The sequence below is a fragment of the Lagenorhynchus albirostris genome, chromosome 10 (genome assembly GCF_949774975.1).
Source record: "Lagenorhynchus albirostris chromosome 10, mLagAlb1.1, whole genome shotgun sequence".
NCBI lineage: Eukaryota > Metazoa > Chordata > Mammalia > Artiodactyla > Delphinidae > Lagenorhynchus > Lagenorhynchus albirostris.
Genome location: NC_083104.1, coordinates 7,955,089 through 7,979,052, shown reverse-complemented (window position 1 = coordinate 7,979,052; position 23,964 = coordinate 7,955,089). Strand labels below are relative to the sequence as shown.

Genomic DNA, 23,964 nt, shown 5'->3' with positions numbered 1-23,964 from the left:
CCCAAGGTCACACAGCTTGTACCCAGCGACACCAGAGCCAGCCGGGAGCCAGGGGCCACCCTCTCACGCTCTCGGTTGTGGTCTACATTTGTGCAGCATGTGACGGTTTGCTACTCAGAGCTTGGACATAATCTCATTAAGTGAGACTAATTGGTTAATTTCCAGGCAGGAAGTGGTGGTAAGGAAGCAACTGCCTAAGAGAAGCCAGTGAAAAGAACAAAGGATGGGAAACAGTCAGCAGAGTGGCCCAGCAGGAAGATGCTTGAGAGAGAGGCAGGCATGGGGCAGCGGCCCTCTCACAGGGGCCGCTGAGACAGGAGGGGAGAAGAGAAGAAGATGAGAGAGCGATACTGTTCGCCTACACCCATTCCCACCAGGGCTCTCACTACCTGTGGGCTGGGCTGCCTGCCGTAACTTGGCTGAGCTCATAAGGGACAGCAGGCCTCTGTTCTTTACCACTAACTGGGCAACCCGACCCTGCAGTCACCAGCTGATGAGCCAAAGGGCTGGACATGAGGGCACAGGGATGGGGCAGGAGCTGTGGGGAAGCCCGGCAGAAGGCATCTCTTGCAAATGAAGAAAGTGGGCAGAGCCACTGGAGGGTCCAGCAAATGCCATCGTTAAAGGTGCCTCCTGGTCCCTCCCTGCTAAGCAGGTGCAGCGACAGCCCAGCTGAGCTCCCACTGGGATCCAGAGGCTGGCTGGGCCCCCCTGACTCTCGTGTGCCTGGGGGGAGGGAACGGGGCCACTAGGAGAAAGTTCTGGGCACATGTCCCTGGGGTAGAGATGGTGGAGATGGGGAGGCAGATATGACACCTGGTGGCTGTCTCCGTTGGTTCCAAGGACTGGGGCTTGAGCCCTGGAGAGAGGGAGGAATGACATGGAAAAGCTCAAGGAGCTATTTTCATAAGAAGTTGTGTGAAACTCAGATAACTAGTGTGCTGCTTAGGGGCTAGTGAAGAGCGCCTTCTCCCATTTTTTTTTTCCAGAACATAATGAGGATGTGAGCAGCGCAAGCCCTGAAGAAAACTGGGTTGGCTGGTACTCCAAGGGCTCACGGCACTGGAGCACAGGTCTGAGTGGCTCTGCTGAGGCCCCGCCTTCGGTGATTTGAGGCCATCCATCCGAGGGGAGAACGTGAGATGATTGTCTGTGTGCAGATGTGGGACTCCCTTGGGGTCTTCTAGACATAGCTGCGAGGGCTTTCATGGGAAGCTATGGTCTCGCAATTCTGCAGGTGGGGGACTTGAGCTGCCAAGATTAGGGTATTCGTGGTAAACTCCTCAGCTAGGGAAGCCCATGCACCAAGAACTTGACCCCAGGCCTCTCCGCTGACGTTCTCCTCCCACTGATGCTCTGGGAGCCCACGGGAGACAGATGGAAGCAACCTCAAGCATGGGCTCCTGGGAGAAGCCTACCTCGTCCCCCATGTGGGGCTGGAACTCAAACTTGAGGGGGGGACAGAAGACCTGGTTGCACATGTCCATGACTGTGTGCTTGTCACTTCGGGAATCCAGGTTGTCCACCGCGTTCTCGATGACGTCCAGCCCCTCGTGGCGAGAGGTCTCCAGGTTGTACTCGGCTGAGAGGTAGGTCCGGAAGGTGCGGGCCAGGCTGGCATGAAAGCCCAAATCACAGCACTTGGAGAGAAGCACACACAGAAGGTGCAGGTGAGGGTGGTGACATGGAGGTGGGGCCGTCACAATGACTTACGATTACCTCCTATTCCACGGTCAAATCTTTCATGCTGGAGGCCCTCATGCACTTTGGAATCTTACCACACAAGTCATGGCAAAGCCCTCGGAGGGAGCGGGGGACCGCGATCTGGGCAATGTCAGTGCTCCTCGCGGCTCCCCAAACTCACTGCTTTCTTTCTCATCTCCAGGCCTTCACACACGCATTCCCTCTGCCCGAAGACTCTTCCTCTCTCCTCCTGCCTAAATACTCTTCCTTTGGTTTCAGTTTAGAGGTCACTTCCTCCAGGAAGCCTTCCTTGATGCTCTCCCCACTCAGAGTTCACACCAGGTGTCCCTCATCCAGGTGTCCACAACTCCCTCCACCTCTCTCATGGTAACACCCACTGCTTGGCATTACGTTTGCCTTTAATGCATCAGGGTTATGCAGGCTGAGCTCCATGAGGACAGACCCACTGGCTCTTATCCACTGTTGTACCTCAAGAGCTAGAGCTAGTAGGCACTCAATAAAAATTTGGTAAATAAAAAGATGAAAGGGTTGTGTGAAAAAGAAAGCTGAAAAGTAGGAAAGAGGAGGGGTCTGGCCCCCCGGGCATTTGGAAGGCAAGACCAGGCAGCTCCCTCTCCTGGGGGTGGTGATAATGGCGATAATGGGTCCCCTCTGCAGCCAAGGGAAGAGCGGTGACCCTCTGACTTCCTGACGGGATACACCCAGGCCAGAGGAAAAGGACGCACCCACCCTCAAGGAAGCCTGACCGAGCATCTGCTGGGCCGGATCCCTGTCTGCATGAACACATGCGAAGCAGCCCCAGCTCTGTCACAGATGATGCAGGAGCCTCCCCGAAGGCACCACTCACAGAATTCTTTCCCAAAACCTCATTGTCCTACCAGTGTGTCCTGCACAGCTGGTGCTCAGCAGTCAGTGTTCCATTTTCCTCTTGCTTAAACTGCCTGATTTCTCCCAACATAACATCCCCAAGTAAAGCTGACCTGTATAATTTTGTCTCATTCATTGTTTTCTTCCGTATGTACGTGTGTGTCTAGTGGACTGGACCCAGGCGTGTTAAACAGATAAGCATCTTTACCACCCTGGGAAGTTCCCCAGGGCATGAACTGTGTACGATCACCCCTGTACCCCCAAACCCAGTAAAAGACCTGGTGTAGAGGAGGACGCTTGGAAAGTGCACGCTGAATTACAACTGCCCAGCCCAAGTGTGCAAGGGCCGCCAGAGGCCCACTCCCACCCATGGAGGTAGAAGCCACAGGGTGATACCCCTTCCCAGGCCCCAAAGGCTCCCTGTCCTTCCCCTCCGTTAGGGCTCCAGGGGCCACTGGCCACCCCATATGCCAACTAAGGACAAGGGCCAGCCCTCCCTCAGCTGATGACTCGCACCAGGCGGTGCAGGACCCTGTTCAACCCCAGACTCCCCAGGAGCTCACGTCGATGAGGTCAGAGACATCGTGGATGTAGTATTTGCTTATAGCTGCGTTGGTGGCCGCCAGATTCAGCAAGTAGTCGTTCCGGGCCTTAGTGCATTTCAGCTTGTTCTCAGAATACTTTGCCTGCCTCTGGAGGAAGGAAAGAGTGGATGTGAAAGCAGAGCCGCTGATGGGAGGGATTTGAGATTTTCTTTAGGGTCACTGCCTGCGATCAGCTCCCCGCACGGCCCTGGAAAGCCTTACTCCATGGGCCAGGTGAGTAAGATCTGGACCCCGTACTCAAAAAGCTCACCTGACACTGCACATGTGCAGCCATCGTCGGCACTGTCGGGTAAGCAGTGGCCTTTTCCGGGAGTGTAACTAAGACCTCCGGAGGCCCCTACTCAACACCCCCAGAGGCTGCCCAAACCCGGACGACAGCCTGTGAAGCCCTCCTGACCTGGCTCTTCCTCCACGCTCCTGTCATCCCCTCCTCTGCACGTCCTTTAAGAGGCCAAGTTCATTCCTGCCTCTAGACTCAGACCCATTCCCTCTGGCTGGCAGGCCACCCTTCCAGGTCCCTGCGTGGCCTGCTCCACGTCATTCAGGTCCTTAGCCATGGTCACACAGTCGCATGGGCCTCTGACCACACAACCGTGTCTAAAATGTGTCCCCGGCATCTTGACTGCCTCCTCCCCACATTCTATGCTGCTCTATTTTTCCCATTCATTTAATCTTTGTTCAATTTTTAGTGATTATTTTCATTTTTATTTAATTTTTAAGAGACTCTGTTTTTAGAGCAGTTTTAGCTTCACAGCAAAATTGAGAGGAAGGTGCTGAGATTTCGTGCACACACCCCTACTCCCATACACACACCACGTCCCCCCAATATCAACACCCCCCGGCACCAGGTGGTACATTTTTTACAATTTTTTACAATTGATGGACCTATACTAACACATTGTAGTCACCCAGAGTCCACAGTTTACCTTAGGGTTCAGTCTTGGTGTTGTACATTCTGTGAATTTGAATAGATCTATAATGACATGTATCCATCATTAGAGTATCAGAGCAGTTTCCCTGCCCTGAAAATCCTGTGTGCTCTACCTGTTCATCCCTGTCTCCCACCTAACTGCTGTAACCACTGACCTTCTTACTGTTCCATAGTTCTGCCTTTTCTAGAATGTCATATAGTTGGAATCGTGCAGTACGTAGCCTTTCCAGATTGGTTTCTTTCACTTTGTAACATGCATTTAAGGTTCCTCCGTGTCTTTTCATGGCTTGACAGCTCATTTCTTTTCAGTGCTGAATAACATTCCATTGTCTGGATGGACCACAGTAACTTAGCCACTCACCTACTGAAGGACATCTTGGTTGCTCAATTTTTTTCATAAGTACTTTTCACCACCCCAAATTACATTTTTTACCTCTTTGATTACTTGATGATTTTCAGGGTCCCCTGCTAGAAAGTAAGCTCTGTGAAGTCAGGGACTCTGTGAAGTCATGACTGAGCCTACAGCACCCAGAACAGTCCCTGCACAGGCAGCATGAAGTGATTGTCACTGGCTGTCTGGTTGTGCGTGGTGGCGAGAGGCGGGGTGGGCAGCCAGAGGTGCAGTCTCGGCTAGGAGCTGGACCGCCTCCCTGGGAAGCTGTTTCTGTTCTGGGTCATCCTGGTCAGGAAGCAGTAAAGAGTCCGTGGGTTACAGAGCTGTCCCCTTGCCCCCTTCAGACAGATGAGTCCCACTGCTGTGGAGAGAGACAGCTCTCCTTAAAGAAACAGGGCTTCTTCCTACCTAGGCACTCTCAACCTTCCTTCCTCCAGATTGAGTTCTCTAGCTGTTCAGCAGAGATGCCCCCATTGTCAGCCTTTTAATTCTCTTCAGACATCTCCTCTGACCTTTCTCCAGGGTTCATTTATTCTGGGAATTTCTAGAAACAAACTTCTGGTTATACCCTGTACCAACCACACACCCACCCTCCACAGAGAGTTTTGAAATTCCTGGCCCATTTCCAGGGGCTACTATAACCCTGAGACCATTTTCAGCTGTTCATGGACTCATAAAATTTTATGCCTGGAAAGGATACTTGAAGATATCTTACTTTAATTCATCCATTTTATAGGCGAGGAGAGGAAAATTGAAAAGAAGTTGGCTGTCCAAGAGCCAAATGGCCAGTTAGCATACAACTCTGAACTAAAACTTAGTCTCCAGACCCCACTAACCAGTGCTTTCTCTACCTCTCTACATATCCCTCTATAGCTACCCCCCTATGTTGTAGCTCCATAATTCCCTGCCTGGTTATCTTTCTTTTTTTTTTTTTTTTGCGGTACGCGGGCCTCTCACTGCTGTGGCCTCTCCCATTGCGGAGCACAGGCTCCAGACGCGCAGGCTCAGCGGCCATGGCTCACGGGCCCAGCCGCTCCATGGCACGTGGGATCCTCCCAGACCGGGGCATGAACTCGTGTCCCCTGCATTGGCAGGCGGACTCTCAACCACTGCGCCACCAGGGAAGCCCCTGGTTATCGTATTTTTAACATTCATTTCTAGTATATTCACAGACATATTGTACAACCATCACCACTATCTAAATTTAGAATATTTTCATCACCCCAAGAGAAACCCTGCGCCCATTAGCAGTCACTCTGCATTCTTTTCTGCCACGGCTCCTGGCAACCAATAATCTACTTTCTGTCTCTATGGATTTATCTACTCTGCACATTTCAAATAAATGGAATCATGTAATATGTGGTCTTTCGTGACAGGTTTCTTTCACTTAGCCTACTGTTTTCAAGGTTCATCCATGCTGTAGTCTGTATTGATTCCTTTTCATGGCTGAATATTCCCTTATAGGGATTCACCATATTTTATTCATCAGCTGAAGGACGTTTATTTATTTGGATTGTTTCTACCCTTTGGCTATTATGCATAATGCTGCTATGAACATTCATGTGCAAAGTTTTGTCTGGACACATGTTTAAATTTCTCTTGGGTGGATACCTAGGAGTGGAACTGCTGAGTCATATGGTAACTCTATGTTTAACATTTTGAGGGACTTCCAGACTATGTTCCAAAGTGGCTGCATCATTTTACATTCCCTCCAGCAATGTATGATGGTTCCAATTTCTCTACACCCGCACCGACACTTGTGATTATCGGACTTTTTTATCTTAGCCATCATGGTGGGTGTGAAGTGGTATCTCACTGTGGTTTTGAATTGCATTTCCTTAATAACTAATGATGCTGAGCATCTTTTCATGTATTTATTGGCCACTCATATATGTTCTTCAGAGGTATGTCTATTCAATCCTTTGCCCATTTTTTAACTGGGTCTCTGCCTGGTTATTGTGGAGCATATTTTTCTTTGCCTTTGGAAATTACCCTGAAATTTTATTTTACCTGCCTTTGGTTACTTTGCCAGCTTACCCAGGTCCTGTTGGATTATGTTCCCACTCAATCTCCTATAATTTTTAAGAGCTGTAGGATCATATAATCATAGAATTAGTCTCATAGAAGCCCAAATAAACATCTGATGCAATGTTTGCAAATAGAAAGAGCTCAGGAAATGTTTGCTGATTTCATGGAATGAATGAATGCAGAGAATTCAACAAGAATATCATAGCTTTTTAAGAAGAAAGGAACCTTAGAAGTAACCCAATCTAGGATGACAAAAAGCAGCATGCACACTGCCCCTCTAAATTCCTTGGCCAAGACAGACATCATTAATTGATCACAGCACTGTCTTTAACTAAAGCCTCGAGAGAGCTCACAATCCTCAGCATAGGGCTCTGGGCAGCCACTATCAATGGATCAGAGTTGACATGAGAAAGGAGATTTGTTTGCCATCACTGTCAGTTTTTAAAATTAAAGGTCAGGGGCTTCCCCGGTGGTGCAGTGGTTAAGAATCCGCCTGCCAATGCAGGGGACATGGGTTCGAGCCCTGGTCCGGGAAGATCCCACATGCCGCGGAGCAACTAAGCCCATGTGCCCCAACTACTGAGCCTGCGCTCTAGAGCCCACAAGCCACAACTACTGAGCCCGCGTGTCACAACTACTGAAGCCCGTGTACCTACAGCCCATGCTCCACAACAAGAGAAGCCACCTCAAGGAGAAGCCCGCACACCACAACGGAGAGTAGCCCCCGCTCGCCGCAACTAGAGAAAGCCCGCGGGCGTAGCAACAAACACCCAAAGCAGCCAGAAACAAATTAATTAATTAACTAATTTAAAAATAAATAAATAAATAAAATAATATTGCAGGTCAGAGAGTCGCTGTACATGTGGCATCTTCAAAACTCAGCCTGACTCCAAAACTAGCACTTTCACCATGCCCTACCAAAGCACTTTCCCAGCACCAACACACAAGGATTCTCACTGGCCCAGCTTTGGCTTGGCGATGGCAATTTCTTCAGAATGGTTCTTTACCTGGTTCCCAGGTGCTGGTTGGTACGCCAGCGCCGTTCCCTCTTGTTGGGACACACGAAGTCCCAATCAGCCCCCCGGCCACTAAACTGACGTCCAGGGCAGGCCCTGGTGATTCTTGCCAGAATGTGCTCGCTGGGCGAGAGTCTCATCGCAGTTCAGCTGTCTTGCCAGCTGAGTGCCTCTCCTGCTGTTGACCCTCGCCTGAGGCCTAACAAATGTGAGCAGAGGCATGGCCAGCCCTGCCTCCACCGTGACACTGACCTCCAAGACAGCAGACGCTGGCAGCATTATTCCAGCCCTAGTCCCTCAGGGTGCGGAGGCGGAGGCTGAGGCTGTGGGGAGCCTGGCCCTCCCCTTCCTTCCCACCCCGATACCCGGGGCCTTCACTCGCCTTCTCCTTCATCTTCTCAATCTTCTTCACGGAGCTACGGCGCTGGGGCCGGTCCTCATGCCGGAGCAGGTTCATGCTGAGGTCTCCCGACTTGTTGAACTGCTTCTCCTCCTGCTTCTCAGCCTCCTTCAGCTTGCTTTCCGCACTGATGCTCTCCGCATGGTACATGTGGTAGGTTTTCATGACCTGGAGACACATGAGTGTGGGAAATCAACAGGCTGTTATGGCCCAGCAAGGGTGGCCCTAGCGCTGGCAGCCCCCTTCCAAGTTCTGTGTTCCAGTCAGCTCTGTCCCAGCCCTCTTCCCATGACATGCTCTGAAATCCCACAGCCCTTTACTTTTGCACAGACGGTCTGAGGACTGGAAATGATGATCAGCAGCAGCAGCAGCAGTTTCATCATCATCATCATCAACAACATCATTAAGTGATTACTAAGTGCCAGGAATGGACCAGTAAAGAGGAAATTTAAAAGGGCCACCACAGGCCCCGGGCATTTTGGGGCTGTCAGAGGTGATATGGTGAACACGGCCTTCTTCAGCTGCCCTCTCCGGCCCTGCCAGCTGTGTCTCTTGTGTCCTACTCCCTCCCCACAGTGTCGCTGGAAAAGGCCCTCCTCAGGTACCCGCGGGATTTCTATGGGAACATCCTTCTTACACACAAATCGTTATCTCAGCTGTTTCCTTGAGTAAAATTGGCCTGTAAATGGCTCTGTTCCCCAAAGGAATATTATTGGGTAACCTAATAGATATTCTATGCTCTCAGAAATAAACTCATCCTTGGCTATAAAATGAATTCCTATAAAGAAAATTGCACTTTGCTACTCTACTTCCACATTAAGAGTTGGATATTGTTATATCAAGGGAATTTTTGAGTCAGAAGGAATCCTATACATCGTCTAATCCAACCACCAAATTTTACAAATAGGGAAACTAAGGCCCAGAAGGACAGGGTGACTTATCCAAGATCATACAGTATTATCAGCATAGTTTCCAGACTTTACATCCATGGGATCATCATCACCATCAAGATACAGAACACTCCCATCACACCAAAAAGATCCCTCTTGACCCTTTCCAGTCGATCCCCACCCCTTACCCCAGCCACAGGCAATCACCGATTTGCTTTCTGTCACTGTAGATTGCTTTTGTGTGTTCTAGAACTTCATGTACATGGACCCATCGAGTATAAACTCTTTTACACCTACCCTTGCTCACTCAGCATAATTTTTTTGAGATTCTCCCATGTTGTTGCATGTATCAGAAATTCTTTTTTACTGCTGAGTAGTATTGCCTTGTATGGCTATATCACAATTTGTTTATCTGTTCACGTGTTGACCGTTATTGGGGTTGTTTGCAGTTTTTGGCTCTTACGAATAAAGCTGCTAGGAATGTCCATGTACCATTCTTTATGTGGACATATGTTTTCGTTGCTCTTGGGTAAATACCTAGGAGTGGAATGGAGGGTCATATAGTAAGTGTATATCTAACCACATTAAAAATCTGGTCTCAGACTTTTAATTCTATCATATCATACCGGTTCCTTAATTCATTACCATTTGTTCCTCAGATGTGAGTATTTGGGGCAGCCTTAGAGCAAGCTGGGCCAGGCCCATACCAACAGTATTCTATCTCCCAGTCCCCAACTAGGAGTACACTTCCCTTTGCAATATCAAGTTTATGACCATCTTTCTATGCTAAGAAACACAAGAAATTTCTGGAATTCATGGCTCCTGAGCCTTGTTGGTCCTCTTCTCCTGTTGTTTGGATAATTACAGCAGCTAATGGAGCAGAAGCTTCCGCCTCGGGATGGGATGTGCTTCTGACAAGCCAGGCCCTTTAAGTCAAGGAACTCAGAATGAATTACTGGCCAATGTTATAACCTTATTCACTGTCATTTAAAGTCCTGTGAAGTGAGACTTTTAAATGAGGACTTCCTCTCTGATTCTTACTGTGAAATCACAGCATTGATCTGTTGTTAAGAAAGTCCCCTTTGTCATATGTCAGGAGTCAGTGGGGGCAACATCTATTGTAGAGCATGTCAGGTAAGAATATGGCCTCTGGCCCAAACGTCTGGGCTGAATCCTGATGCTGCCACTTACCGGCTGTGTGACCTTGGGCAAGTCACATAACCTCTCTGACATCTGCTCCCTCATGTATAAAATGGGGATGATAATGGCACCTACCTCATAGGTTTGTCGTGAGGACTAAATAAGTTAATTTTTTATAAGGTGCTAAAGGCAATACCAACCACACAGTAAAAGCCATGTAAGCATTAGCTGCTACCATCATCACCAGCATCGACATCCCTGATTTGGGCTGAGGGTTTGAAAATCTTGAACTTACTCACTTGACTTCAGGAAAATGCTCACAAACTCTAAAAAACATTAGCTAATGTGAAAAAAAAAATATTCTACACCATGTTTCTCCCTCCTTTCATCCTGAAAACCTCCCCAGTTTCAAAACAATAAATGAAAAACTGAAATCAACTTTTCTTCTTGGGTCTTGGTGGAAAGACTTCTTCTCTGCATCCCACCCATCTCTGCTCATCTGCAGTTGCCCTAAAGCCTCTAGAGATGCCCTTCTTGCTGATTTCATCCACTCCTTACGCCAATACCTCTAAGTTTCTTTCTAAACAACTCAATGGACCAGAAAGTGTGTTGGATCAATGTGTTCTTGACATCTAGTGGCCAAAGGGGATGACTGCAGGTTTACAGATAACCAAGGCAGTTGCCTACTTTCAACCACCTTTAAGCCATGGCTCCTGGAACATAACGCAGCTCAGAGTCGGGAAGCCGGCTGAAGGCTGTCTCCGGGCCTCTCTCCCATTCTTGAACCTTCCCTCTACACCTCCACATTCACAGGCACCACTGCTTTCTTTGCTCCTCCCCCTCTATGTGATCCAGTTGGTAATTCCTGATCCCAAGAATAATGGTGAACTTGATCACTGGGGTCACTTACGTCAGACAGCTGCCACAAAAGAGCTTAACCTAGGGACCTCTCTGAAGTGAGTCTAACTATTTATGCCCAGAATCCTCTAAGATGTTTCCTTTATTTAATTACCTGCAACATGGGCTTCAGGATGAAAGGCCCTTAGCTCAATAGTCTAGAACAGCCTGCTCGGTATTGCCAGTCCAGGAGATGCTGAATAATATTTTTAAATTATCTATTACTTCACAGAGTTTGCAAACCTCTCTATTCATTATCACCAAGGAGCATTTCAATTAATCTTTACCCCAATCCTGGGAGGCAGCATGATAACAATAATAACAACAATAGCAGCTAACACTTACTGACCACTTACTACACACCAGGCCTAGTTCTAAGCACTTCACATATATTAACTCACTTGTTTCTCACAAAAACCCTGTGACGTAGACTATATCATCCCTGCTTTACCAAAGAGGAAACCACGAAATAGGGATGAAAGGGTCCTCTGCCCCACAGGGACTCAGGAGACCCAGTTTTGAAACTTGACCTTCCCACCACTTGCTGGATGACCGTGGCAGAGGCTTGACCTCTCTGTGCTGCCTGGCAAAGGCCAGAGGGAGGGGCGCTAGGAAAGAACTCAGTAAGCTGTGACTGTAGAGTGGCGGGCTGACAGCAGTGCTGGGGTGGGGAAGGGAGCAGAAGTGGATGCAGGAGCTGAGCTGAGGCCAAGTCACTGGGACCTGGTCTTCAACCCGGGCTCTCCAGAGCGGCCCTCAGAGGCACCCACCCAGCTTACTGCCAGATGGGCTTTCTCTTTCCAACCCTCAAGACCCTATCAGGGAGAGCCTTTCAGAAGAAGTCCAGCACAGGCTAAGAAGCACTATATAGGAACATGTAAGTGAGACCACTATTCTTGGCCCAAATCAGTTTCATAGGTTATCAGAGGCCCTCCAGAAACTTTGGTGTATTAACCTGTCATTGAAAGAAACTAAGGCCCAGAAATAGCAAGCATGTGGCCTAAGTCACACAGCAAGCCAGATGGCCGGGCCTTCCAAGCTGTGGACATTGCCTTTTCTGGTGATCATGCTGCCTTTGCTGTGTACACTTTGCCTTTTGCATCTTCCCAAACCCTCAGATCATGAAAACAGGAAAGTACTATCTGTACAGCTCTTCAGATCTGCATTTAAATGCAAAAGAAGGCAAAGGCAATCTGGAAGTTAACAGCATTAATACAGGGACATGCTGGGGCAGGAAAAGGATCAGTTTTTAGAAAATAGGTTCTCAACAATGCAGTCCATGTACACTTCCTCCACCCCACAGGAAGGGCCATCCCTAGGCCACACAACAGTTGTGTATGAGGTGAGACCCTGGGCCAGGACATGACAAAGACACCCTTGAAGTACCCAAACTTCAGTCTGAGCGCCCACACTCTGTGTGGCCTACGTTCTCTGTAGAAATTATAATCACTGTCTTATTCCATTTGCACGTTTATAAACTGTCTCACCCAACTACAGTGCAAAGTCCATGAGGGCCAGGACGTTGTCCATGATCATAATCCCTGTATTAGAGCAGAGACTGGCACCCAGCAAGTAGCAATATATATTTGCATGAATGAGTGGACGACAGCTGACTGGCTGGCTGGATAAATGGGTGGGTGGATGGATGGATAGATAAGTGGGTGGGTGGGTGGATGGATGGGATGGAGGGAGGATAAAACAGGGGAGGTAGATTCTATTGCCTTTGCTCTGCTGAATATATTTGGGGGTAGGGCAACAGCTACACCTTCAATCATTTAATAAAATAAATAAATAAAATAAATAAATAAATAAATAAATAAATAAATAAAATAAAAGTTCATTATGTGCTAGTTACTGCACTCGGTGCCATTATAGGAAACACTACAATGTAGAAGACAGATATGGTCTCTGCCCTCACAGAATACACACCTTAGTAGGGACACAGACAGTTATGCAAGTGATTATCACAGGGTGTGATAAGTGCACGGATGAGGGGGGTACAGGGTGCTAAAGGAAGGCTTCCTGAGGAAGTGATATCTGAACTGAACCTTGAAGGAAGAGTAGCTATTAGCTAGGTGAACAGGGACTGGGGTGGGGATGGATTATTCCAGACAAAGGAAGCAGTGTCAGCATTAAGCCCATTAGAAGCAGGAGCCAAACAGGTTTGAGGAACAGCTTACAGGTAGAACATCAGGTGTTTGTTTGCAAACCAGCCAATGGAGCCACTTTCTCCTCCTTCCTGAGCTCCTCCCCCTCAGCAGACATCTGTTGTTGCTCTCTGCGTAGGATCATCCAGTCCCCCTCCTTCTGGAACATCTTCCTGATTTTCTTTGAGGAAATCCCCCAAATTCCGCTCCACCATTCTCATTCCATGTGGTTCATGGGAAACTGACACTACCCCCCAATCCCTGGGTACAGGGCAGCAGACCCAGGCCTGACCTATCAGTATGCATGATGTTAATCTGGCCACAGCGATGGGACCCCAGCCAGGCCAATTAGAGACAGCCCTGGGCTTCCGCTGGAAACACCAGGAAGGGAGTGTTCACTTTCCACTAGGGGGCGCTGAGCTGATAGAAAGTGAGCTTGGGAGGGTGGGGAAGAGGGATGGACTTGGGCCAACTTTGTCACCACAGGGGAGAAGCCTCCTGCAGAGGAAAACAACACCAAATAAGGGAGGGGAGGATGGAGGGAAGGGAGGGAGGGAAAGGAAAGGAGGGGGAAGGAAGACAGAAGGAAGAAGGAAAAGTGAGGGAGGGAATAGGATAAAATGGAGGAGACGCAGTTCTGCTGCCTCTGATCTGGTGAGTGTATTGGTGGGCGGAGTGGCTACACCTTCAATCATTAAATATTCATCGAACAGCTTATTACATGCAGGTATGATATACCAGGTGCTGCCAACAGTACTGCGTGGAAGGCAGATAGGACCTCTGCCCTCAGATTATTCAGTCTACTGGGGAGACAGACAATGAAACAAGTGTGTCAGCCTCCGAGATTCAATAAATTGCCATTTTTAGATATGTCAGGTTTTCCTGGCTTTCCGTCTCTTGCTACTGAATGAGTCCCAAAAGGCAGACTTCCTTCCCCGCTAGCTTCCCCACTACCCAGGATCAATCCTGGTCTCGACTGGCCACACTTAGTGCCTGACTCACAAACACTGACCGGCTGAACAGGGGCTGCTCCCCGTACCCGGCTTCCTGCTTCTCTGCCTTGCTCTCCACCTGGGAAACTCCACTGTCATTCAGCTCCAAATCCAATGCCATCTCTTCTCCATTCACACCGTGTCCATATCCCCACTGACACTTGTCACATGGCGTAGCCACATCCCATGCTCTCGACACAATGATGATCAGTAAACGTCTGCTGAGTGAGTGAAGGAATGTCCACGCAGGAGAGCTGAGGCGGGGAAGGAGGTTGTCTAGAAGGAAAGCTTGTTCCCCCCATTCTTCTTAGGACCACCACCATTCCTAGATGACACTGGGCATACGCCCTGGCCAGCAGCTGTGACAGTCCAGCAGGGCCTGCCTTGCCCTGAGTCAGAGACGCGCCCTCGTCTCCCTCCCTGGGCGGCGTGGCAGGAAGATACAAGCCTGAGAGGAGCCTCAGAGTTCCTCTAGATTCGTGCCTTCATGCCGCAGATGGGGAAATCGAGGACCAGAGCCCAGCTAACTGGCACTGCGTCAGTGTTTCCCAAAGTGTGTGACGGGAACCGCTTGTGTTACTGAGGTGATTTCAGGTGTTACACCTTTTCAGTTCTCTTGGAATCCTTCTGAGTATATCGGGAGGAAAAACTCAGTTTGGTGCTCTCATGTCTAATGCCTGCTTTGAAGGCACTGGCAAGAATTAACCCTGTTTTTTCTTCATTTAGCTTATGGAACCTTTCTATTTATACCAAGTTGTTTTTCATTTGCTAATGTGAAGTATCATTTCCTTCCAAAATATATATATATATAAGTAATTTATATGTGTATGTTTATATAACTAGTTGAATGTATTTATGTAAGTAGCTTTTGGGAGTAGACTTGGAGCAGGCTCCGCCACTCCCCCGCTGGGTGACCTTGGGCTGGCTACCCAGTCTCTCTGTGCCTCGCACCCCTCATGTCTAAAATGGGGTGGTAATACTACCACCTACCTCAAAAGTGAACAGAGGATGAAACGAATTAAGACACTGGGCATTTAGACCAGTGCCCAGCACGTGATAATCACCATATAAAAGTGGAGGCTCTAATTATTAGTGATATGAAACAATCTCCAAAACATAACCGCAAAAGCAAGATGCAGAACAGTAGGCCCAGTTGTTGCCACTTGTGCGGGATATGTGTGTCCATGTATGCTTAGTGATGAATTAAATATCTCCGCAAGGAGCCACCAGCTGAACTAGAAACTAGTAACCAGGCTTGTATGGGAGGAGGGGGAGAGGTGGGCAGCAGGAGACATACTTCTCACTATGTATCTTTTTGTACTGTTTATCGGGTTTTTTACAAAATGCATGCATTATCTATTTCTAACTTTAAATATTCAACAATTTTTTAAAAAGGAAAAATACTGGCTCGAGTATGTAACATGTGTAATAGACGGCAAGCCTGGAGGATAGGAGAGCGATCAGGAGGTGGCTGAACTTTTTTAGGCAAAATATTCTCAGAGCTCGGGCTGGCCTAGTGGCATTGTAGGGGAGAGGAGAGAGGAAAGATTTAGAAGCATAAATGAAAAATATTTATGCTTCACCCTTTCATAAAACACACAATGATTTAACACTGGCGTTCACCAGGCACTGTGCTATACTCTATGCCACTCACTCTTAGAATCCAGAGAGATGAGGTGGTGACACTCCCATATTCTAGGGAGCTGAGGCTCAGCGTGTTTAACAAGTGATAGCGCCTTGAACCCAGGTCCATCTGGCTCTGAAACCTGTGCTATTTCCAGTACACAAGGCTGCTTACCCATGAATTAATTATGACCGGGAGAGGGTTTTTTTTTTACAAAGGAGTCAATTTAAAGAAAATTATTAAGTAAATGGCATAGGGCCCAGTGACATGATGAAACCTCAGTGTTTATACCTCAGTGATGACAGATGTCAGTCCAGGAAGACACACAGTGAGCCTGGGAGGGAGCTGGGGCCAGAACCCATGCTGCTGGGTCCCATCTCAGGCTCTCTCCACCACTGCATCCCTGAGAGTGGTCATCAAGAGGGAGACACCTTAGCAAAAATTTGCCTGGGGGCCCAGAGTTGATTTCATACCCCTGAGCCCAGCGCACAATCAAGTCAAAGCTGGAGTAGGTAAAAGGTAGAGCCCATTCATTACTCCAATTGGCGTCTACCTGTCACCAGCAGCAGTTGGTGTGGATGCTCCTCAGGCCCCCTCCACGTCACCCTGAACCAAGTCTCAGGGGCCCCACTAGCAGTGCTGGGCTTGGAAGACAGGCCCAGCAGCCCTGCCTGGGAGAGCCTGGAGCAGGGCTACTGAGCCCAGCAGGAGGGGCCCGGTGGCAGATGCTACAATGTTTGTCAGTGCAAAGCACAACAGGTGCATTTCATGATCTAGAACTATATTGAAAATCTGAACGTAGTTTTAGCTGAACAGTGGAAACGGAGTGCTTTGTTATTGTTTTGTTTTGGTTTTGCTTCTTCTGGAGCAAAGACTGGCACACTGGCCCACATTCTCACCCTCTGCCCTCTTTCCTCTCAGGTCAATACACGATGATCAAGAGCTATATATTGTGTCAGGCTGATGGGAGCCTAGGGAAAAATACGTGAGGTGTGACGTGTGTGGGGTGTGTGTGGGGGTGTGTGTGGGGGTGTGGGGGGTGTGTGGGGGGTGTGTGTGTGTGTGTGTGCGTGTGTGTGTAAGCACTGGCATGTTTTAGAAAGGAAGGCACCTCAAGGTGATGAGGACTGGGCAGAGGGAAACCTTGTTGAGTGAATGAACGAATGAACCAACGAACAAATGAACCTACAAAATGCCCAGCCCTGCCGTCTTCTCTGTGTCCTTCCTGGTCCCAGGTGGAGACAAGCCTTTTCCCTAAAGTAGGAGACAGGTGGCAGTAAGCATTCATCTCTATCATCATTATGCCCAGTACCACCTCCTCTAAAAAACATTGAGAGAAAAAACGTGGGGCTTACTGGACAGTCCTTTCTCTACATCATTTCCTCTTTAGTCCCTGTGGTCATGACTCCGGGGCTGGGGGAGGAGGGAGCATCTAAAGGCTTGCATAACGAGGCACGGTAACCAGAAAGTGCTCAAAGCAAATCTCTAGTAACGAAGCGTGGCATTGGGGTCCAGAGCGTCCTCAGCAACTGGGTGCTGTGGTGGACTGTTTGCAAAGACGGCCACAGTAGTTGCCCGATGGCCTCAGGGATGCCCCTTTGCATCGTCACTTCGCAAGCAGTTTACTTCTCCATCCCACAGCTCTGGGCTTGGCTGTGTGACTTGATTTGGGGAATGAGATATTAGCAAATGTGACACAAACAAAGGCTTGAAACCGCACTGGGGTTTTCCCATTTGGGGCTCTTTTTTTCAATGGCCAGGAAACTGTAGCCACATCAGTGGCCCCAGTTGAACCCAGCCCAAATCACCAACACACAGAATCTCGAGTGAATAAATGCTTGTCGTTTTCAGCCACTGAGTTTTGACAGAAGTTGTTATGCAGCAGTTGATAACTGATACAAAGGCCTTAAGCCAGGCTTTACTTCTTTGTGCCTCAGTTTCTTTATCTGTAAAATGTGTGTCAATTAAATAATGTGTATAAAGTATCTAATACAGTGTGAGATACATTCTGGCCATGGTTGTTATTATTATACTTGTTTTGAGGTCCAAAGACGATATTTGACTTGGCCAAGCTGGGAGGTGGTGCAGCAGGAATTCAAACCCACCTCCCTCTGTAATCGGTTTGCTCTGCCATGATCCTGTGTTGTCTCTCCTGCTCAGAATTCCCTTTCTCTTCCTCTGTCCCCCTGTGCTTTGTTAATTCCTACCCATCCAAAGGCACCAGGCCCAGAACTCACCTTTGATCACAGTAGCCCCAGCCCTTTGATCACAGTAGCCCCGGCCCTCTGAACCCTCAGTCAATCTCTCACACATGCACAAACTCTACCCCTCATTTCTTCGCTCAGTGAATATGTATTGATTGCCTACTGTGTGCCAGCACTGCCCTACTGGGACAGCTGCAGAGAACCTGGCTCAGCTTCCCCAGGCTCACAGGCTAGGCGCCCTCCCTCCGAGTCCAGGTGTCCAGCACACGCCAGGCTCTGTCTTAGGCGGTGATATCACCAGTTCACAAGTTTACTCTCATTTCCCTGCACAGATTCTAAACTCCTTGCAGGCAAAACCAGTTTCTTTCACTTATTCATAGATCCTTCCCTCCCTCCTTCAACAAGTACCCTGGGAACACCAAGGAGGTACAAGACACTTCAAATACCAACTCTTGAAATGTTCACGGCCGGCTGCTATGTCTCCTGTGGTGCTAAGTCCACAGAAGGCAGCCCCAAATATCTGAATTTAAATGAATTTCTGGGCAACTACTGAAAACTCAGTGCAGGCAGCGAATGACCTGGTGGGGGGCAGGGGGTGCTGTTGGCCCCACCGTGTTCTCACTTTTCTGCAGCACATGGCAAAAGGAGACAGTGGGGAGGGGCTGGCCCTTCCTTCCCCACCAGCTCCAAGGCCATTGCCAGGCTGCTGGGAGATGGCAAGCAGGGACCAGCCTGCCTGCCTGGCCTGTGTGTCTAAGGCCAGTGTCACTTCTGTCCAGCCACCCTGCCCCATGGCCAGCAGGGACACCCGTGTGTGGGCACCAGTGTCATCCTCCTGCTCCCTGACCCTCCTGCCCTATCCAGCCTACAAACTGGAGAAAGCTTCTATTTCCAGCCCACATTTCACTGAGAGCTGAAGTGACTCGCCCAAGACAAAACAGCTGGGTTCAAACTGAGGCCTTGGGCCCTAAGCGCAGTGCTTCTCACCAAGATCTGACTCCAGGGAGTGTACGTGCCAACGGAAGAGACAGGGTGGAGACATTCAAGATAACATAAGGGGTTTTTTTAAACTGCCAAAGGAATTTGAGGCCCAGCGGTGACGGCTTGCTCAAGGTAGTGGAGTTTGGTCTGGGTTTGAAAACTGAGTATGACTCAGACAAGCAGAGGAAGAAAGAGGGTGGCTGTAGGCCGGGGGATCTACAGGGGTAAAGGAGCCAAGAGGGGAGAAATCTGGGGTGAACAGAGAGCACCCAGGAGGGGAGCCCAGCTGGAGCCCAGAGGAAAGCTTAGAGATCTGGGTGGGAGTGGCTGGGGTCCTGGATGTGGACCCAGTTGCTGGAACACTGTGGAGGTGAAGTGCCTGAGAAACATGAAAAGGTCCTCAACAGGGGAACAAACCCTCTGCAGAATTCTGAGGAGAAACATCTCATCTGGTTCCCGGCCTTGCCCCTTTACCACCCGGCTTCTCCACCGGGTGCTAAAGTGGGAACACACAGTCCACTTCACACTCGCCAGGGAGGTGGAGATAGCAGTGGTGAAGGGACCATGGGAACCTCTGATACGCTGCGCCTCTTGGTTCTCTTTGTCCTGGTCATGCTTACATATCTGATCCCCTTTAATTCTCACAAGGGGGTGTAAAAAGCAGGTATTATTATTTCTATTTATCAACTGTATTTGAATCCAGGTCTCCAGCTCCAGAGTCTGTGCTGTAAACCACAAGGTGATTTCCCCACAGTCCAATCTGACTCAAAGTCATATGTTTTCTCCAGCAGCAGTGCTTCCTTTACCCCAAGCAACGATCCATTAAAAAACTGTCAGGGTGCGAGTTTTTCTCCTTAACTTGGAATCACAGAAATGTGTGTTTCAACTTTTATAGACTAATCTCTAGGAACTCTCACCCCCATTTTACTGATTGGGAGACTGAGGCCCAGAAGATCGAATGCCTGGCCCAAAGTCCCATAGCTGGTTGGAGTCTGAGGCAGGACTTCCAACCTGAAGTACAGGCTCTTGGGCAAAGGTTCTTGGCCCCTGAGAGGTCTACCACCTGCTGGTTGCACAGAACATGGACTTAGAAAGATAACAATACCAAAGAGAGGGGCCTCTTACAACCTGCTCTTCTTCCCCTCATACCAGAGCTTTTCAAATATAATTTTAGCAGCAGAATCCTCCCCTTTTAATGAGAAGCTTTATGAGGAATCTCCACATACTTAAAACATAACAGTTTTTCTCTGGCCTGATTGCCTTAGGAATGGTGGGCCTGTAGTTCTGTCTGCTGGGCCTCCCCACCCTGCTCCCCCAGGCTGTCACTGGGCCTCTCCTCACTCCTCCCCACGGAAGCCCATGGCTCCTCAAAGCACAGGCTGTAACTTCCCTCACTATAACCACTGTGCTTGTGTTCCCCATCCACTCACTTTCTCAGATTCTAACACCCATCCCAAACCCAGTTAGATCTTGCCTCTAAGCAGTGAACAAGGTCAGTTCTGGGCCAAATTGTGATGTTCTGAAACTATTCCCCTGAGATGGTGAGGCATGCTCATCCACCCCCCACCCCCTGCCCTCTGCCCCTCACGTGACCCTCAGAAGAGTGCTCCATTTTGCAGATGAGAATACTGAGACCCAGATGAGCTACCTGCCCGCCTCAGGTCCCACAGTCAGTAAGGAGCGGGCCTCAGCTTCAGCCTGTCCTACCTGACCCGCGCTCTCTCCACTCCAGCTTTGCGTCTTCAGGTTTGGGAGGTAATACATTCCCACAGCTGGCAGGTAATCTGGATCTCTGTGAACTTTTACAAATTAAACATACCCGGGGCCCCTCCCCAAATGTACTGAATCAGAAGCTGGGGCTGTGAGTCATTACATCCCATCGTGATGACCCACTGTCACTCAGGCAAAAGACACAGCAAAAAGGCCCAGGGTCACCCCAGATCTCTGGTCAGCCACCCCCCTGTGCTGGGTGCAGAAGAAAGGGGGCCCAATACCAAACAGCAGCGGAGCCTGAGCGAGACTCACCGTGTAGAGCTCATTGGTGACCTTCAGGAGCTCCTCATGCATCTGCAGGCCGATCTCCTTGCTCTGGAATATGGAAGAACAAGCGTCAGAAGGGCAGAAGGGAGCTGGCTGCACTGACCAATTTCCTCTTCAACACAGAAAGGGCAGTAATGCTTGGGGTGGGGTGGAAAGGGGTACAGAAAACGACATAAACTTCATCGACCCAGACCTGAATACCTCAACTCACATCCACAGAACAAATCCACAGAGAGTGGCTCCTTAAAACAGGAATTCCTGGGCCATATAAGTTGGGGAACCCTACACATCCCCTCCCTACCTTGATGTTTCACAGAGACACCATATTAAAGATTCTGAGAAGCCCCACAGCCAATCAACCTGTTCAGCTTTCTGTAATTCTGGGTGTCTTCAGCTGATGTGACTAGAGTGTGTGTCCCTAGCTCAATACTCACTAACATCTCATGAGACTGGGGTTCCAAAGAACCCAGTATGAGAAATAATGATCTAGCCTCTCAATTCAGTGAGCAGCTCAGGTAAACAGACAGCCCACTGGCGCTTGAGGCAGGGGGTCGGCGTTCTTGCCTGGCTGCGCTGCCGAGTAGTCACATGGCCTTGGAACCTAAGTTCTCACATCTATAAAATAAAAAACTTTAGAAAGCTCCTTGAACAAAATGAGGCGGGTCTTCTTACTGCAGAACTTTTCAGAGGCTGTCATGCCCTCACGTGCATGGATTTTGGGGCTGTAGGGTGCAAGTTTAGCTGACCTCAATCCAAACCATGAAGTGACATACATATTTAGTATATTGAGGGACATGAGTCAGAAAACAACGGACAAATTATCTCCAGGTTCCCTCCAGCCTGAAGATTCCAGGATTCTGTTATTTTGCATATTATTATTATTACAGTCATCCCTCCATATCCATGTGTTCTGCATCCAAGGATTCAACCAACTGCAGATAGAAAATATTTGAAAAAAAATTCCAGAGAGTTCCAAAAAGCAAAACTTGAATTTGTCTTGTACTCTACTGCCAACTATTTACATATAGCATTTACAGTGTATTTGTAACTATTAACATAGTGTTTACACTGTATTAGGTATTATAAGTAGTCTAGAGATGATTTAAAGTATATGGGAGAATGTGCATAATTATATGCAAATACTATGCCATTTTATACAAGGGACTTTGAGCATTGTTGGATTTTGGTATCACGTGGGGGGGGCGGGTCCTGGAGCCAATCCCCCCCCATATTGAGGGATGACTGTGTTATTATTATTATTAGGGGGAGGGGAAATGCTCTCCCTGTTTGCCCAGGCCATCATATGAAACTTCTGTATTGACAATGGAAGCCCTGCTCTTGGCCCCTGACAGCTGAGTCATCCTGTCCTCTCTCTCAGCTCCCTCAGCCTCAAGCATGGCCAGCGGCTGACTGGCCTTCCTCTGGCTCCTTCACAGGTCAGAGTCCCCGGACTCTGAGGTCGCTGAGGAAGGCTCAGTATCAGACATGATGCCTTCCCAGGCTCTTCACCTGGCCCACTGCCTTCCTCTCAGCTTCTGGCCCTGGATGGCCAAGAATCACCCATGTGAAGGCAGTCCCTACAGGAGATCTCTTAGATCTCCTAAGAGATAGCAAGGACTCCAGGGCAATTGCAGAGATCTGTTTAGACCTCCCTCCAGCTCTGGCGACTAAAGCAAGGAGACCCAATCCAAAAGCACAGTAGAGTCTCGGCAGAACTTTCTGTGCAGAGCTCCGGGAGAATCTTCGGTCGCATCCTGGGCATCTACAGAGGTGCTCGATGAGCCCAAGGAGCTGTCCCCATCTCCTTCCATTCTCCCTGAGTCTCAGCCGGTACCTCAGCCTCACCTGTGGCCCCTCCCCCTGACATTTGCCTCGGACTCTCTGACACCCTCCAATGGCCTCCTCTTGGTCCTCGGTCTGGCCAATATCTCTGACACCCAAGATTCAGATTCTCACGTATTTGTTTTTATGATCCAACTTTTTTGATAGGTAATAAATGCACACGGTTAAAGGAACTCTAACAGTCAGCAAGGTAAAAAGTGAAAAGTAAGTGTCCTGGGCTCCCAGAACCCCACCCAGAGGCAAGTGCTATTAAGTTTCTTCTGATACCTTCCAGAAACAGTCGATGAATATACATGCATACAGTTGGATAGTGTCTGGTTTTTTTTTTAACACAAATGAAAGTATTCTATACAAGCCTTTGTTTCTTGCTTTTTTCCACCTAACAATATAACTGAGAGATTGTTCCTTGACAGGACACGTAGCTCTTGCATCCTCTTTTTCTAATAGCTGCTCGGGGTTCCATACACCAGATGTATCGTAACTAATTAACTAGCAGGTTGTCTCCAGTCTCTTAATATTCCAAACAATGAGACAGTGAACATCACTGTACTCTGTCACCATGCACGTGGGCAGGGACCCCTGTCAGAAAAATTTCTAGAAGCAGCTCTGCTCGGAAGAGTCCAGCCTTCTCAGCTCAGCCCCAGCCGGCTCCCCACGCACTGCTGACTTCAGCTCCCACTTCTCGGGCTCCATCCTGCATGACCTCAAAGACCCATATCTTCAGCTGTTGCAAAACAGTACAGTTTGGATGGCGCCTCATCACATCAAATTCAAATTATCCAAAACAAAGTTGTGACTTCTCCTCCATCTCCTCAAGTTCAGTCAATGGGATAATATCTTCCCAGACATGGCAACTGGAAATTTGGAGCTATTTTTGACACTTTTTAAAAAATCCCCCGTCCTCAATCCAACCTGTCAGTGCATCCTGCCTTCGAACCACCCAGTCCTTTGTTTTCTGCAGCAGGCTATACCCGTTCCCTCCCCACTATCCATTCTTGCCCTTCCTGCTTCCTAACAGAGACGTGAATTTGGCCCTGCTTTCATCCCTCCAGCCAAATTCTTTCCAGGACATCGCTGACCCCCATCCCGACTCAAGATGGTAGATTCTGTATGTGTTGTTAGTCTGGGGGTGAGTATTTGACAACTGCATGGAAGAGGACTTAGAAGGTTGAGGGGAATTTCAGCTTTCCTACTGAGTGCTAGCAAAAAAGCAGGGAGCCCCAGTGGCTACCACCAGGCCTCTTAGGACCAGGAGAGGAAGC

At 48.8% G+C, this 23,964-nt stretch overlaps 1 protein-coding gene across 5 annotated transcripts in view; it reads right to left on the bottom strand.

Moving 5' to 3' along the window:
• The window catches only part of SRGAP3 (SLIT-ROBO Rho GTPase activating protein 3), a 251,736-nt gene that overhangs the window by 71,012 nt on the left and 156,760 nt on the right, over positions 1-23,964 (bottom strand). For all 5 annotated transcript variants that reach the window (XR_009542706.1, XM_060161300.1, XM_060161301.1 and 2 more), the window contains exons 4-7: positions 20,846-20,908; positions 7,928-8,113; positions 3,135-3,263; positions 1,419-1,640 (exon numbers count right to left, since the gene is read on the bottom strand). Coding sequence is in view for 4 of the 5 variants with exons in the window: in XM_060161300.1 (XP_060017283.1) it covers positions 1,419-1,640; positions 3,135-3,263; positions 7,928-8,113; positions 20,846-20,908 (600 nt within the window). In the remaining variant the exon portion in view is untranslated. The remainder of the gene's footprint in view (positions 1-1,418; positions 1,641-3,134; positions 3,264-7,927; positions 8,114-20,845; positions 20,909-23,964) is intronic.